This window comes from Octopus sinensis, linkage group LG1, assembly GCF_006345805.1.
Source record: "Octopus sinensis linkage group LG1, ASM634580v1, whole genome shotgun sequence".
NCBI classification, from domain to species: Eukaryota; Metazoa; Mollusca; class Cephalopoda; order Octopoda; family Octopodidae; genus Octopus; species Octopus sinensis.
In genome coordinates this window covers 143,155,447-143,173,909 of record NC_042997.1, presented here as the reverse complement: position 1 = coordinate 143,173,909, position 18,463 = coordinate 143,155,447, and the positions used below count along the sequence as shown (strand labels likewise).

The 18,463-nt window shown below is 32.9% G+C and overlaps 1 protein-coding gene across 7 annotated transcripts in view; it reads left to right on the top strand.

The window, feature by feature from the left end:
• The window catches only part of LOC115209905 (la-related protein 4), a 64,871-nt gene that overhangs the window by 22,331 nt on the left and 24,077 nt on the right, over positions 1 to 18,463 (top strand). For 5 of the 7 annotated variants that reach the window (XM_029778541.2, XM_029778508.2, XM_036505534.1 and 2 more), the window contains one exon: positions 15,642 to 15,735. In XM_029778541.2, the coding sequence (XP_029634401.1) occupies positions 15,642 to 15,735 (94 nt within the window). Of the gene's footprint in view, positions 1 to 8,544; positions 8,918 to 15,641; positions 15,736 to 18,463 lie in introns of those variants that run through there. The other 2 variants (XM_029778499.2, XM_029778533.2) reach the window with 2 other exon arrangements.

Sequence of the window (18,463 nt, the reverse complement as noted above, 5' to 3'; positions counted from 1 at the left end):
TGGTCCGTCCAAAGGCTTGGTAGTTGATCTGATAGACTGGAATTGAAAGAAGTCGTATGTTATATGTATGTCTGTAGTTTGACAATAGACAGTAGTTGTAAATTCGCATCACTGTCATACAAGCTGTGTCCTTCATTTCTATTATTTCATGGAAACCTGTTCAGGCATAAGGAAATGTTACCGTACTCAGAATCAGGCAAGGGCTGGTGACGGCAAAGACCTCTATCCTTAGAAAATGTGCCTCAAGGAATATGCGATTCATGCAAGCACAAATCTTTTTAAAAGATTTAAAAGATTACGATGACACACATATACAAGTGTGTGTGTGTGTGTGTACACACACAAAGTATATATTGTGTGTGCGTATGTGATTGTCTTTTCTCTGAGGAGAAGTCAATATCTCATGGAAAGGACTGAGGAGATTGCCTTTTTCCTGCATGTCAATAGTACAGAAGAAAAGTGTTTGCACTCTTTAACCATCTAGCATTTAAACTGGCTATATCTGGCCAACATATACTGTTTTATGTTCAAACTATCCAAATACAGTCTCTTACACCTACCCTACAATGTCATGCTAAAAGTAAATGACCTCATGATCAAAACCTCAAAGCTCTGAGACAATGCATGATTAATTCAATATAATAGGAATAAATAAGCATTACATTTGACAAACTAATCAGTGAGCCTTTGTAATGTTTTGATTCTTGTAAATTATGCTGTTATACATAAACGTGTGTGTACTAATACACACACTGTGTGTGCATATGTCTTTGTATGACATATTATGTACACAGGTATGTCTAGATATCTAAACATGTATATAGATATTTAGGTGTGTGTGGATATTCATTCTGATCTTAATATCCACTTTTCCATACATGCATAATTGAGACAGAATTCATTAATCTATGATTATACATACATGCATAAACACTTGGATTATTATGAAAAAAGATAATTTACATGCAAGAAAAAAAAGTATAAAGAAAAAACCCTGCATACTCTTATATGATATAGGCACAAAAAAAAAATAAAGATTAGTCAAATAAATCAATAACTAAATTGCTCACATACTATGTAAACACCTAATTATACATACACACACACACAGAATTAACCACTCAAATCACATTTGCATGCAACTAATGCATGCTTTTTATTATTTGTAATCGCTACCCAACTGTATATACACATGCATGCACACACTGTATATGCACATGCATGCACACACTGTATCTACACTTGCATGCACACACTGCATATACACTTGCATGCAGACACTCATGCTAACACAAATTTCAGACAAGAAATCATCTACAAACAGAATAATAACCATGTCCACATTCTCATGCAGCTCATACACATTAAAATTACAAAACAGACGTATATACTTGCGTGAATACAACCCAGTAATATATAGAAAATCATTCTGATTAATCACACACAAGCTAACCTACAACAGCTTATACAAACATCAACATATATTGTGGCACACATGAGTGGACACATCCCCCTGACTAACATGGTGTCAAATCAAATATACCCTCCTAAAATTCCAACTATCTTGTCTTTTTTCAAATACTCAGCATGAATATCCACATACTTATAAACATGGTGTGTGTGTGTGTGTATATATATATATATATATATATATATATATATTATATATATATATATGTATATGTATATATAGTGAAACAAAAAATTTCTGTGTTTGTATCACCTTGCCATATCATTGTATGACAGTTATGAGTGTCAGTGGCATACAGAATAATTTCAACATTGTGTAAACCTGTCTGGTCAAGTGGGAATATTACCTTACATGGAAATGGTTCAGGGTTGGCAACAGGGAAGGCATATGACCAAGGAAAACCTGTTTCAATAAACTCTGTGGTGACTCATGCCAGCATGGAAAAGTGGGTGGTAAAACAATAATTCCACAGAAGCTTGTACACACATGCATCTTAACAGTATAAATATGCATCTACTACTATTACACAAACACTAGTACAAGCACAACCTTAATATGTATTTACATAAAATAAGTCACCCTGCTGAGCACTATTTACATGTCTCATCAATTGTCATATACATATGAACTCAATATGCTTACAAATTATTTGCTCCTGATAATGAGCCTGGCTGTTGTCACTCAACCTTTCAAAATGGATTGAACTCTCCATTGGACTTATTGCAAATCAATATATCCTCTCTATCAAGTATTCATTTGAAATAGTCTCTCTCGTATTATTCCATGTGTATAAAGCATAGTCACAAAGTAGAATTCTTAACCACACAACCACTCCTGAGCCTATATGCACATACAAACATATGAAGATATAAATATAAATGTATCATTTAATGCTTGGCTTCCATAATGATGGATGCTGTCCACTATGGCTAGATGCCTTTTCTAACACCAAACACTTTACAGAGAGTGTGTACTGGGTGCTTTTTATGTATAGTACCAGCACCAATAAGGTCATCATGTAACTTGCATGTCTAAAGAGATCCTTGAACTAAGTGGTGGTTGGTTATATGCTAGGTGTTGAGAAATATGATGGGAAGAACAGTTTTATTGGTGCAGAGGAAATAGACGGCTACCATGCATTATCTAAGGATGAGTGGGAGTGATCGAAGTGGAACTGGAATGAGAAATAAAGCTGGTGGTCAATGTGTACTCTCAAGGTACAAAGCGAATAGAAGTGTGGGGAGTAGATGATCAGGAAGGTTGAGATTTTATAAGTTGCAAGAGTGTGTATGGCGAGTGACAGATGGTGGGTATGTTGTGTGTGCACATATGTGCTTGAATGTTTCATACCTTTGTCATCGTATGAGCAAAATGGTGATATTAATTGTATTATTTGTCATTGTAACTGAAATAAGTCCTTTACTTAAAAAGAATGGTATTCAGCTGTAAAATGCTGCCTCAGATAAGTCCCTCATTTAACCCATGTTAACTTGTAAGAAAAGGGATATTAAACAGTTGATTGTGTGTGTGTGTGAATATATAGGTTCAAAAATTGAGAATATTAAGGCTGTGAAAAGAACACAGTGTAATTATTAGAAGTTTAAATGGGATGTTAATATTTTGAGCTTAAGCTCTTCATGAAACGTTTGATGGCTAGAAGAAAAGGTACAGAAAGGAAAGAAAATGTGATGTTCTTAAATAATGTTGAAGATGGCAGCGGTTGAATAACTGGGATTGACAAGAAAGAATAAGATTTCCTTCCTAGAAAAAGCAACAAGAGAGGAACCTGTGTGGGAAGGTGGATGGTTTTATTGTATGCATGTGAAACATCTGAACTAGTGTGTATTTATATTGTCATGTATTATATGAATGTTATATATATTTTTTGCAGTATAGCTAATTATTGTTTTATCTCTAAGGTAATGCATTGTGCATTTACATCAGTGTACATGCAAGCACACACACACACACACAAAAATGTATATGTATCTATTTCTACATTAGGTAATAGTAAAGTAATTATGTAATAAGAGGCTTAAGCATGTCTACAGGTGTTGTTTGACTTTGTCATCATTTATCTAAAATAGTAATCCTTTTGTGTATGGTGTTGAGAGCCCATGTTCCCTCTGCTCTTAATGGCAGCCACTTTGTTGCCTAGTTTTTGGCAGGAATAACTGTGTTCCAAGCATTTGAACCAGGCTTCTGATAGGCTATCTTGACTAGACAGTGCACTACACCCTCCTGGAATTTCTTTCTGCTCATGTTTTTCTTGCAAGTGTCTGTGAAGGTCATGACCACAGCCTCTTCCTTCTAACCAAACCATTGTATATCGCCATCATCACCATCTTCATTTTAATGTCCATTCTCCCATGCTTGCATGGGTCAGATGGAATTTGTGAGGCAGATTTTCTAAACTGGATACCTTTTTGTTGCCAGCCCATGATTGTTTCTAAGCAAGTTAATATTTCTACAAAAGACTGGAAACATTGCTTATATGATATTAACAATTGCCTGTGACTATCATTTACTATTGAGACAATGCATACACATATGCACATCTCTCAACGCATACACATATATACAATAACGTTTACCTTCCCCAAACTATTCTCCACTTGTTCTTGTGACTTTCAAATATTTGTTTAACATTGTCAGTAGTTACATTGCTATTACCAGAATTTGTCAGTCATGTAATTCTGTTATTCTTTTGGCTATTGTTACCCACTGATAAAGTAGATCTTTTATTCAAGGCATTCCAGTTGTGACCATCTTTTTTTTCTCCAGATATTAGTGTATCAGATTTCTTCTAATATGTCCTTATTTTTTTTTAAGATGGTAGTATGTAGTTTGGGGAAGATTTGGCCATTACTCCTAACAGCTTGAGTGGCCGAGAGGTCTCCTCATCACTCATTGGCTCGATATAATAGGATTTTAAACAGTTGTTGCTGCTAGTAATGGTTTTGGTCTTGGAAGATATTAAAATTACATGCTCTAATAAGTTATCTGTGTTTATATATCTGGCTAGATGGTTGCACGGGAATATTTTGTTTTCATACTATTTGGTTATTAATGTTATGCCTATTACTTGAATGCGTTTAGAGTTAAACAAATCATGACTTAACATTGTGTGGATGGGTGCCAAATATAAAGCCAGGAGAATGAATTTTAAACGATCTAAAAACCAGAATATTAAGAATATAAAAAACCGAAAGAAAATTAGAATACTGAATGCAGTGTTGAAAGATAAGTTTTGAATTTTAAAATATTTTAGGGAGAAAATTTACTTTGGGGTAAAGTATTGCAAGGATACAAAATTAAGATATAAACAATTATTATAAATAGCTTATCAAATATTTCCATTCTTTAAATTCATGCATTTTAAAATAATTTTTTTTAATACAAACATAAACACATTGACCAATCAAAAAATGCACACAATCTGTGTAAAGGTGTTGTCAGCAGTTTTAAAACAGTCATCGACAAACTGCAACCTGTGGGACTATCTAAATGGCATGCTCAATAAAAAGTTACCATGAGAACTCGAGATTTTATTTTCTTGTAAAAGGTAATTACGAACATATCTTAATGTTTAGAACATAGCTTAACATTTTCTTATATGAAATTGTTACAGGTTTTAATTCAGAAAGAATTTAAAACCAAAGGTCTTGAATCATAAAGCCAGGGATAATCTTGGTGAACTGTTGTCAAAATGTTTAAATTTTGTTTTAGACATCTAAATGTTTCATGCAGGCCTTTATTTAACAGAAGAATTAAGATTTTAATGCAAATTATTTCATGGTAACCACATAGCTGAGCTAAAACTGCATTTCAAACTTAGGTTTATTCTTGAAGAACAGAAATTTTTGACATTATTATTCCATTTTATATAAACATTTATGGTTTTTGAAACTAATGTTTTCAATTGTGCTGATTTGTGTTCACTGTTTTCAGGTATGTTAAACGCTCCAGTTTTTTTAATGGTGACATAACTTCCATGGACTTAAATTCATAATATGAATTTCCTAAACCTAGATTAGGAATTACCACCATTGACATACTCTCTAGCTTTAGAACTATTTCATCTTAACCCATTAACGGCCAAATTTTTTTATTCATACTTTTTGACTTTGCCAGGTGTCTTAGGAGTTAAAATAATGTACAGTATTTAAATTTTCTTCATACGTGAATTATTTTGGAAATTATAAATTTTTCAAAAAGTTCCAAATGGTGATCACTGGACAAAATGTATATTTATCCTTTTCTATTCAATTGCAATAATAAACATTTTATTTATTTTTTTTTTGAAACTATCATTATCAAATGCAAATGTGTATGATATATCAATGAATGGTATAGATGGGAAATGCAAAAGACAAAAAAAAAAAAATTTCAAAACCCGTCAATATTTTTGTAGTTCATAAATTGCAATTTATGACATAAAATGTCCTCTAGACTTAACCAGAGTTAATAATGACAAGCTTTACTAAATATTGTTAAACACACCACTGCAAATACAATAGACATAAGCAATTCGTTTGCAATGAAAAACCAGCAATGTAACTGTTTTTAGCAGATCCCTAAATGGTGCGCACGACAGGCAATGGGTTAATTCAAACAAAATTTGATTTAGTAAGCAAATTTTTTATTGTGATATTCAGTCACTGATAGATTATGAGCTAATTATTTGCTTTTGGATTACCTCTCACTATGCTAAATTTGTTTGGTCCTTTCTCAAAACTATGATCTATCAATTATGATTCTTAAAAGGTTTCTGAATTCCTAGGATCTCCACTCTCTCCCCACCCCTGTCATTATCACCAAACTCTTTGCCCATGCAGATAAATACAACCCACGCCCCTCTTTTGCATCTAGTTTTTTTGTTGTGCTGTTGCCATTAAGTTTTCTGCAGCATTTACTCCTGTCACTGATGGTCTTGGTTGTATGTGTCATTGTGGATTTGGCAATTTATAATAGTTCTTATATATCACTAGACTTCATTGAATTCATTTTAATTTTGCTTTTGTCACATTTCTGGTAATAATCCATTTTTGAGTCTGTGAACCATAGGATGGTGAAAGTTATTTTAATTTTGAAGTGGATGGTGTCTATCTGTTAAGACGAACTTAATAATATTGGCTTGTGCTATCATTATGCATTTTTTCCCCCATGTTTCCACAATACCATTTTCCACAGTGTTTGACTTGGTATAATTTGCTGGTGCTATTCAAGTGGATTTGGTTTTCTTTTCAAAGCTAGTAATATTTAACCTCAAGTGATTATTGGCACTCACCAGGTCCCACAACAAAGAACTGGTGAGCCATTTCTGATTTGAATGTGAAATGGCTTATCAATGCAGTGTTGCCTTCTTCCCAGTCACTGCATCCATTGTTTTGCTTTTTAACCATCTATATATTTTAATACTTAAAAACTGATCCACATGATACATACAATCTTCTGAGATCTTGGAATATGTCTGCAAACATGTTCTTTCTGCTCCAACTCAACTTTGTTTGATTAGATCTATTTATCGAAAGCTTTCAGGCCATGATGACCTCATCCTTCTCTTGGCCATTGCATATCTAGGATATTTATCCAATGTGTCTGTCTTTTTCAACAGCAATTGGCTGCTGTTTCTAGCAAATTAAGTGACCACCTAGGCTTGGTTGTTGGCTCAGGCATGTTAGGTTGGTGGGCAGTGTTAAATATAGGTTAATGTGAATGGAATTTAAACTCTTATTTTGTTGAGTCCTAATAAAATATTTGCTACCATGCCATCATCTGTTCTCGTTACATTACACCTTTACACTTAGTCTCACTTTTTGTTTCATTCATCAACTTTATAGTTTAAGAAATTTATATAACTAAATTGGACTGGAGGTGTTTAAATGTATATTAATAACTTTATAAAGGTATTGATATTGATGTTTCATAATCTCAAGGATTAAAGCAAAATCTCGTCAGAAAATTTGTCCTAGTTTTTATGTTGATCAAGGAACATAGTACAGAAATATAGATATGCTAATGAATGTCTGCGTTGATCAAAGCTATCTTTTCATCAGAAATAAATTCTAGAAATGTTGGTTTTTAAAGTCAAAATGGTTGTGTGTGTGTGTCTTTCGCCACAAAAAATCATTTTAAAAAGAATATACTTTTTGAAGAGGTTACTTAAGGTGGCACAGTCCCCTTACTGAATGTTAATTTAATTTTTTTTTTTTTTGTAATGTTTCCTGTCTGTGTTATTCATAATGCTATTTTAATTGGCAAACATCTGTACAAAATTGAGAAAATAGAATTTAATATGTTGTATTTACTCAGTTATTAGTTGTCGAATTTATATATTCATATATATATATATATATATAATTACATCTTTTGAGGGTTTTCTAAAATTCTCGTCTTATTACATTTTAATTTTCATACCCCTCCCCTCAAATCTAAAACTTCAATTTTAATCTATTTTTCAGTCATATATATATATATATATACACACACACACACACACACACACGAACTTCTGATTTCATTTATTAGGTTAGAGCATTCCTAAATATTCTATTGTCAATATTTGCTTTTATGAAATTGACTATATTGTTAAACAGCTGTTACTACTTCCATTATGGATATTATGGACTTGTTGCTTTTAAATACACTTAAACCAGCTCATATATATTCTGGATAATGAATATTTTCAATAAAATTATTTTAGATTTATATTTCTGATGTATGATTTTTTTCCCCTAAAAAAAAAAAATTCTAATCTCCCCCTCTCCCCCCAAATATATTTGCAATATTCTTCCACTGATAAGGCATTGTAATTAAAGCGGTCCATAAATGTTTTAAGTATTTATATTGTATCTTGTTTTAAATACTGTTAAGTTAATTGCTTATTATTTAAATTTAGAATAATATTTTTTCTCCTTACTGAAGCATGATACCTATCAGCAGTTGGGACTCGTTGCTTAGTGCCTGCTTCTACCATCTCGATTGCTGCTACTACTGCTGCAGTTAGGTTGCTAGTGATACTCCTGCTACTCTGCTACTTCACTTAAAGCAGTGGACCTATGCTCATACTCAGTACATAAGCTATGGCTGCTTCTGCTTCAGTATTTTATATTATATGATACTGGTCTGCAGTTAATATTTCAGTTTTAACAACACTAGCTACAATTTATACATTTAAAATTTTAATGATCATTAATATTGAAACAACAAATTACTTAAATTATTTTGGTGATATAACCAGTTGGCGATTTCTTAGATAACATATGTTTTACCTGAAATGTCATCTGTGTACTTTGTACCTAGCAAGCACAATTAAATCCTAGGGTAGGTGTTGCTATGAGACACGTCTGAGCCCTAATTGCTAATTGAAACTAGATGATCCCTGGTGATGTTTATTATTATTCAGCCAATTCATGTGTTTTATGTGTTCAAAGAAAACAAAAGGTACGTTGCTAATTAGAATATTGGTTCCTGTATTATACGTTGCATTCAGCTAAGCAACATATGTTCTATAAAATGTTTCCTAATATTTTTCTCACTCATTTAAAAACCGATTATAATCTTTTTTGTTTCTTTTATACAAACTACTTAATTTTTATTGAAATTTATTATAGAATCTATTTTGAAATATTTTTTTTTACAAAGTTTGTAGCTATTATTTTAAGTGAGGTTTTTTTTCCTTGTTTAATTGCAATAGAATACTGTTGTATTACTTTTTATTGCTAGATTTTTGTAAAATTCTGTCACAAGTATTTCTTAGAAATCCGTTAGATAATGTGTGCGAGTGATGGTGAAATATTTATTATAAATGCAATGACTTTGTTGTACATAGTCTTATTGTACATTTACGATGTTAATATTGTTTTGTTTGGTCAAAAATAATAAAAATTATATATTCAGCATAACCATAAACAAATATTAAGCCTAACATAGTTGATTCTACTAAGAATTAACAAGTATTTGTTTTTTTTTTAATAATTTGCTATTTATAAACATAAGCATGTAGTTATTGTATTCTGAAGGTGAATGGTAGACATTGGTAGGGTATTGGATAGTTTTGTTATATTTGGTTAAAGCCCTTTGAAATTGTGCGTTCAAATCTGGCCAATTTAGACCTTGTTGATTTTAAAAAAAACAACAAAAAAAACACTAGTCCATGTGCTGGAGTTTACTAATTTAAACATCTTTGCTAAGTTTATGGCTTTGTGCCAACAGTATAAAGAACAACAAAAATATTCGTAGTTGTAGCAGCAGCAGTAGTATGTCACGTAATGACAGTCTTTGGATTTTGCTTGTACCACATTCCATACTCTCTTTCAGTTGTTGTGCTTTGTGGGACAAAAACTTTTAAATGTAGGAACATGCTAGAGAGATTGCAGTCGATCAACAGTATAAGCCAGAGCTTGTTATAAATTAAAACATTTTTTAATATAAAAAAAATCCATTGTTCAGCTTGTGGGTTGGGAATAAACTGGGTTGTTGGCTGAAAATTTATTTTTCAGTGTTGATTAAAATATGTGGCAGTTTGTGATTTAGGGATAGCTACAAATTTCTCGTTTCTTTGTGAGATAACTGCTGATGGCCCTTTTAAAAATGCCAATTTTTAAAAGTTGTCCCAGTTCCACATTTATGCAAAAGTTGTGCATAATTGTTTTAATTTTAAAACTTATTGATGACCTAAAAATTGTAAAATTATTTCCAGTTAGTTTTTGTTAATAACTTTCATAGGTTACTTTTCTTGTATGTGAGGATTAGTGGGTGGAGAGGGGTTTGTTTTCTTAATTTTATTAAGATTAATAATGTAATCTTAATAAATTTTGCTGCCTTCTTCCTCAAGATATTAATCTTTCCAGTGTTGACAATATTTTAATTCCAGGGGAGAGAGGAAAGGAAATGAATTTTAAAAAAAGTCTGAGTGCATGATTTTTGGATATAGTTTTTGTAGTATTTTAAAAAAACTTTCTCTACGACTTAGTTCTTTCCATTTCTAAGTTTATCTACAATGTTTAAAAGAGTTTATATAATACACATGTTTGAAAAATGTACTAATTTCATTTTCGCTACATGTATACAAATGGATATATGCTCTGGAACACCCTCACCATAAATAAACAAGATATTAAGATATGTTTATAGTTGGTATTAAACAGTAAAACTAAAGATTGTAAAAAAAAAAAGAAAAGAGAAGAAAATTAGGTGGAATTTGTTTTTTTTTCCTTTTTAACATTAATTAGTTGTAAAACATCAATTAAAATTTTATCTTTCAAATGATAACTGATTTGTGCTTGGTGATTTGACTCTGCGTCAGATACAATTAGTAGCTAACTGTTCAAAATATTCTAAATAAGGGTACTTATGTGCAATAATTGTATCAGTTCTTTTGATCTTCTTTGTTTACATTCATGGGGTTTTATCTAAAGAAATTATGTAAGATTGGTTTATTTTGGTGGCACCTCTGCCAGTTGGTTGAGACTGGATTCCATTGTTAATTTATTTTGAGGGATGTCATATACTCCTATCCCTTTAGATCTAATTTTTATTTAGCAGAGTAATATTTTTGTTTTTTAAATCTCATTGTGTAATCTGTATTTTTACCATCTGTTGACCTGGAACTTATATCACTGATGTTATAGAATGTGCACTATGGACCGTCTTTAGTTCATGTAATAATTTGCTAAATTGAATGTAAGCAGAATCCTGTAATTGTCAATATATTCAGAATGATTCTATGATAAAAGTTTGTTAGAAAAAAAATAGGAATTTCTAAAGATTATTGTATTTGGAAGTCAGATATAATCTCTGTATATTTTGTTTTCAGCCACTTTTGTTAATACCTCACATTTTGTCTATTTTCAATACATCTGTCACTGGATAGTTTAACTCTTCTAAGATTTATTATTATTTTAAAATTTAAATAGGTGCAGTTTTGGCTCATAAGATTTTCATTTTCAGTATTTTAGCTAGCAACAAACAACTTTTATTGAGGTTCTGTGACCCCATTCTCTGCATGAGTGTGGCATTGCTGGTTCTGTTTACCACTAGTGTGGTGCAGTTGTCCATGAGCCAAATGTAGACTGCAAGCTTGAGACTGTACATGCCGTTTAGGTTTATGTTAGCCTCATTGCTCACCAGAATGCGGCCAGTTACAATGATTAAAACATGGAATGTAGTTCCGCTACTGCATAATTCTAATCAGGACAGACCAACAGTTTTGCTGGTTGAGTGTGGCATCAAGCAGCTCCCTTCTCAATGATCAGTTTGTCTTGCTGTCACTGTGTGAGGTACATAAATGGCATTGTGGAGCTACGCTTGATGAGTTTGGACTGTATATTCTCTCTTGTCAGTGTGGTATATTCCTTTCAACACACAGCTCTGAATGATGTTAGTGAAAAAAATCCTTAGTGCTGCTGATTTTGCATCATAACTGGAATTTATGGTGATGTGAATATCTGGACAAAATAATCTTTTTTTCTCATTTAAGCGAGGTAGCTTTTAGTCGGCTGGGACAGTGTGTAATATATTTGTTAATACCATCCATTTTACTGTGGCCATAATTATGGGAGCCATCACCCCCTATACTGAGAAGTTAAAAAAAAAAAAAAAAGACATGCAAGTTGTTAACGGATTTAGACCCAGTGTCCTCAAAACCCCTGTGGGGGTGTCATACCTGAAGAAAGAATCCTGAGCAGTGTATAATGCAGTCCTGTGGGCCATGGGACTCCTTGAATGGCATTCCTTATGAAAAACTGCCTTGAATTTTTTGGAGTAGCCCACCAGATGATGAACCATATCTTAGATGGCCCACTTTTTGAGAAAAGGTTGCCCATGTCTGATATAGTGACTAATGCAGTAGATATACTGACATGGTCTTCTATGATTTCTGTAGTTTCAGTTATTGGACTGTGACCGTGCTGCAGCATCATACAGTTTATTTCAATAAAGAAAAAGAATTATTTAAAAATTATTCAAATAAAGCAATAGACTTTTATTAGGGGTTCTTAAATATATATAGCCTCATATGTGTGACCATTTTAACAATATAATGGAGTTTAACCCTTTCGTTACCAAACCGCCCGAATTTACCTATTCATATTTAAATGAGAATATCAGAGCAAATCTCTTTAGTACATTCGTGAAAACACGTGATTATGCTTCGTAAATAGTTCATCTACAGTTTTGTACAACAATCGACGTGTAATTTTAATTCCCTGAATTTTGGGAGATTTTTTTCCACATTTTTTTCGGCATCGATTTTTCTTCAACTTTGAAAATGGATAGGAGTTTCATGTTATCAAGCATTGATTCTGAATTGGAAAATTTGTGAAACAAATACTGGGTACTGTTGTGGATTTAGTTTTTATACAGGGAAACTAATGTTAGTCAGCATGGCTTAGGGTATGATGTGGTCTGGAAGTTATTGTTTGAAGTGATCAATGCGGAAACAAACTTACGCAGAATGTACACAAACACAAAATGGGGGTTCAAATTTTGGAAAATTTGTGAAGCAAATACTGGGTACTGTGTGGATTTAGTTTTTATACAGGGAAAATAATGTTAGTCAGCATGGCCTAGGGAACGATGTGGTCTGGAATTTATCACTTCCATACCATAACCAGGGCCGTATATTATTTTTTGACTGATTTCTTTAGTTCGGCCAAACTTACGGTGGATTTCAGTATTTCACTTTATTCCACCTTTATGGTACACCTGTTGTGCATTAAATTCAACTGATGATATAGTGATGTGCACAATTCTTCTTTATCAAAATTTTGTTGCATACCCATTTGAATATTAGCTGATGATTAATTTTCTATGGTGATGTTTAAACAAAATTTTAATATTTTTACCTTTTGCTCAATTTAAAATTTTAATATTTTTACCTTTTGCTCAATTTACCTGGATTTACCTGTAATTAAAGTCACTTTGAGACAAAAGTTATGCAATAGAATTGATTCAGAACCCTTTCTTTAATTATGTTCCAAATATCACATTAATATGTTGATATGTAAAAAAGTTACAGTTATTTAATGAAACAAGCCTAGATTCATGATTATTTTAGAATTTAATTGAAACTCATGAGGGGTGTATTTTGGTCAGAAATATAGTAACGAAAGGGTTAAGGATTTATTTTAGAATTTAATTGAAACTCATGAGGGGTGTATTTTGGTCAGAAATATAGTAACGAAAGGGTTAAGGATATTAGGTTTTTATGACTGACATTCCTGGAAGAGAAATTAGTTCAGGTACAGGTCACTTTTGAAACATTGGTATCTTTTATTCACCAAGGTATACAGATTTAATTCAAGTTCATAAATTCTACTATATAATGTTTTGTATAGATTATCTCCAGTTTGCTTGATTGCATTCCATTTTATTTTTAAAACTAATTTAACAAAAGTTTTACGCTATATTTTAAGAAGCTTGTTTAGAGCGTGGTTAGATGAAATTAGTTATCATAATGTTTGGAGAGCACAGATATTGCTCTGCAAACATTAAGGTTCATGGTTCTAAATTCAATCTACTTATTGGCTCCTTGCGAAACTCCTGGTGATATAACGGTGTTAGTGTAATTTGGGAGGTGAAAACTGTAGAGGCCTGTGTGTTGTGTGTGCATGTAAATCTTGGTAGAGTATAAACATTAAGTGAAAAATTAGTACACTCACTTGTCATTCTCAAAAGTGGCATAACTTAAGTCCTTTGTTACTATATTTTGACCAATAAACACCCTTTATGTGTTTCAATTAAATGCCAAAAATAATCAAGAGTTTAGACTGGTGTAATAAAACCAGTCTTTTTTATTGATCAACATATTGTGATTTTTGGAACACAATTTAACAAAAGATTTGTAACCTAATCTGTCTCCTGATTTTTGTCTCAAAGCAAATCTAATTACAGGTAAATACAACAAAATAAAAAAATTAAGATTTTGTTTAAACATCAGCATAGAAAATAAGTTATTAGCTTAATATTCAATGAATATACAAAATTTTAATAGAGAAGAATTGTGCAAATTACTGGATTATTTATCATTTGAACTTAATGCACGAAACAAGTGTATCATAAAGATAAGATGAAATGAAAATGTAGGGATTTGTCTTTGAAAAAAAAAAAAAAACCCAAATAAACTATGAAATGAAATACACACCTGATGATGATGAATTGATTGAAATAAACTCACATGTATACATAAATACACAGAAACAGATAAATCCAAATTAATCTAATTTTGTCATGTGTATTACAGGTAGATAAAAACAAATTGTGAAAAAATAGGGCTGAAAACGTATAACACCCCCACCCACCCACACAAAAACAAAATATTCCTAAAAGTGCTTGATTTATTTTTTTCAAGTATTGGAAACTGCAAAAATATTTTTTTACCCTCTTTATGTGCCATGTAAAATTAATTCCTGCAGTAATCAATTCAAAGTAAAAGTAGACACACTAAGTTAATGGTTTTGTTTCCTTGGAAATATTTTGTCTAGGTCTAATATCTTCCTCCAAATAACTAAGAGAAATGGGTTTTAAATTCTAACTGTATTCAGGTGCAAATTTACCCCACCCACTATAGGAACTTTTGTCAATTGTTTGACTTGGTTGGGTCTTATTCTTAATCACATGCATGGTTTTTATGTTAGATTTTCTTAGATTTTTCTGTCTTCTTTCGCAGAGTATTTCAAATTTAAACTTGCTGCTTGACAAACAATAGACTGGTATCCATTTTCTGTCCATAGTGAAACATTTTAGAAAGTGAATGGGAGAAAAAAATGGGTAAAGAATCTCCAAAAATTTGTGTTGCTCAGAAAGGCAGATAGTGCAACTCAAGTCTTTACATAGCGAGACCATGTATTTTCATGAATAGATTAATGAATTTTCTGCTGAAATCCACATTAAAAATATGAATAGGTTATTATGACTGTTTTTGGGCGGTTTAATAATTTTGATTAAAATTTTTCTTGGGCAATTTTGGGTAGGTTGGTATTAAAAGGGTTAACCGATTAAGGTTTTAAGGCCGTTTTCTTGCATTAAGCAGTTTTTATGTTGGGCAGGCAACACTTGTTTCTTATAAGTGAAAAAATTTTTTAATCGCTTTCAGCTGGCTATTTGAAAATGTATTTGTATACGATTTGATCTCTATATATGACTAATCTTTGTCTTGTTTTGATAGGTCACTCAGAAGAGCGCTGGATTAAACCCTAATGCAACTGTGTTTTTAAGTAAACAACAGGACATTCATCAGTGGGATGATATTAGTACTGACGGTAAGTAATACTGTTTTTAAATATTTAAACAAGGTGTCTTTCCAGATACTTTTGGCTACTTAAAAATGCATGAGAATTTTCATAATTCAAAAAAGCTGTTTTAAGCTTGAATATTTTTCTAATTCTAAAACTAAAATGGTAGATGCAACCGTGGCTATGTAATTGAGATACTTGCATTCCAACTACAAGGCTAAGTCCCACTGTGTGGCACCATAACCCCTTTGTATTTAAACTGGCCATATCTGGCCCACATATTCTACCTGTTTTATGTTCAATCTGGCCAGAACCAGCCTCTTACATCAACCCTACAATGTCATTCTAAAAATATACAATCACATCATGTCTCAAAGCTGTGAGATAGTGCATGATTAATTCCAAACAGTAGAAAAGTATTACAACTGACAGTAATCTGGCTGCTACCGCTGAAGTTTTAAACAAGGGTCTTCTATAGTCCTGAACCAACCAGTGCCTTGTGAGGGGATTTATGAGATGAAAACTGGAAGCCTGCTCTATGTGTGTGTGTGTGTGTGTGTGTGTGTGTGCGTGCGCCCGTGTCTTGACATGTGATGGTTGTAAATAAGTATCAATTTTTTTCTACTAAATGCACAAGGGTTGAAATTTTGGGAGAGTTGATTCCATTGAGCTCAGTACGTAACTGGTATCTATTTCATTGACTCCAAAAGAATAAATGGCAAAGTTGGCCTCAGTGGAATTAGCCACCAAACATTTTGCCTGGCATGCCAATGATTCTGCCAGCTCGCCAAATACAAGCATTTCCATTCTGTTGAAATGATCATACCTAACTTGCAAACAAGTGTTGGCAACAGGAAGGGGATCCTTCTATAGAAAGGCCCCAACAAATTCTACCAGAGCCATGCAAGTATGGAAAAATGGATATTAAGCAATGGTGATGATGACATCCATTCCAACTTTACACAAAACTTTTAAAGCCTTTCTAGGCAAAGTTGAAATGAATTAATCCACATTCTACTTACTTTTTCAAGCTGATGGGCAGGGCTGTTATGGACTGTTTCCATGTGCAGGTTTATTGAACTAAAACAAAACTTTTGCAGATGGTTTAAAAAGATTTAATTCAAATAGTGCTGTAATGTTGACAAAATAATCCTTTGTTTCAATCAAATTGTCTTTGAAAATATTTTTCTCTTTGCTTGCTTACCAATAAAAATAACTTGAAGCTTAAAAGGAAATTATTTAATTTCTTCATGTTTGTTAACTGCAAGTATTATCCCTCTTATGTTGGATGGCCATTCTTCATGGTCAGGCATGCTTTCTCAGAATATTGGAAATAAATGATACTGGTAACACTCATTTACAAATATCACATGATGTCAAGGCAAGGAAAAACATGCTTACATTCACACATACAGCACACAATGCTTTCAATTTCTGTCTACCAAATCCATTCACAAGGCTTTGGTCCGCTTGGGATTATAGTAGAAGACACGTGGCCAAAATGCCACGCAGTGGAACAAAACCCTGAATCATGTGGTTGGCAAACAGCTATCCTGTGTAAGTGTAGCACTTGCTGTACATCTGCTACCATCTCTTACTGTTTGTCTCCTCTACCCTGCACACCATGAACCATAACTATCTACAGGTTTATTATACTTCAGCTTTCCACTCTTTCTGTACTGCCATTTACCACCTTCCAGGGCCACTCTCTTGTTCATTCATTCGTTACATTCACTTTTATCCCTGTCTCAACCATTTGTCACTCCCTCCTCACATTCTTACTAACTTATCTACCCACCATTTCCTGCTCTCTGCTCATATTCTTTCTTATACCTCACCAGCTTTGCATCTTTAATATATATTCTGACTCCACGTCACTATGATTCTACCTCTTTCCAGCTACTCCCACCTTTGTATAATGCTGGGTAGGCATGCGTTTTGTATATAGCAAGACTTCTGTTCCTGTTCATCTATCGTACTTTAGCCTCATCACCTGGTTTAAAGTCATCCCCACTTTGCATTGCACCACCAGTCTGTTTGGGAAGCTTTTTCTTCATCTTAGTGAGTGGCCTCTTTAGTTTTTGTGCCATGAAAAAACATCCAGTACCTTCTGTACAGTGATTGGAATTAAGAAGGTATATTGGCTCCCAACTCAGTCAACTGGCTCAACAGATACTTTTGAAAGCATTCAACATAGTCAGCATTGGATGACTGACATTAAATTATGATGTTGAGATTTGTGTGCATGCGCATAAGTGCAGGCATGGCAGGGCAGTTAAAAATTTTACTTTCCAACCATATGGTTCAGAGTCCACTCCCTCTGTAATACCTTGGACATGTGCATTGCACCAATAATTTCAAGATGACTGAAGCCTTGAGTGGATTTGGTAGGTGGAAACTCAAACAAACCCTCAACACTCTCAACAGAAATATATTTATACATGAGTGAAAGTGTTTGTGGTTTCTTTGCTTTGGCATCAGTTGGAAAGTGGCATCTCCATTTATTTCCAGTCTTACTTTGAAATCTGTCCTGGCATATAAAATACTACCTTCTTAAAAACAGGTGAGGGTTGGTGACAGGAAGAGTATTCAGCTTTAGAAAATCTATCTTAATGAATTCTGTCTGAACCATGCAAACATGGAAGAGTGGGCATTAAAACAGTGATGATGATAAAATATTGGGCATTTGAGAGATTGCATTGCTTACAAATACAAGCATTTCTGTGGCACTTGTTTTGCTACTAAAGTGCATTTT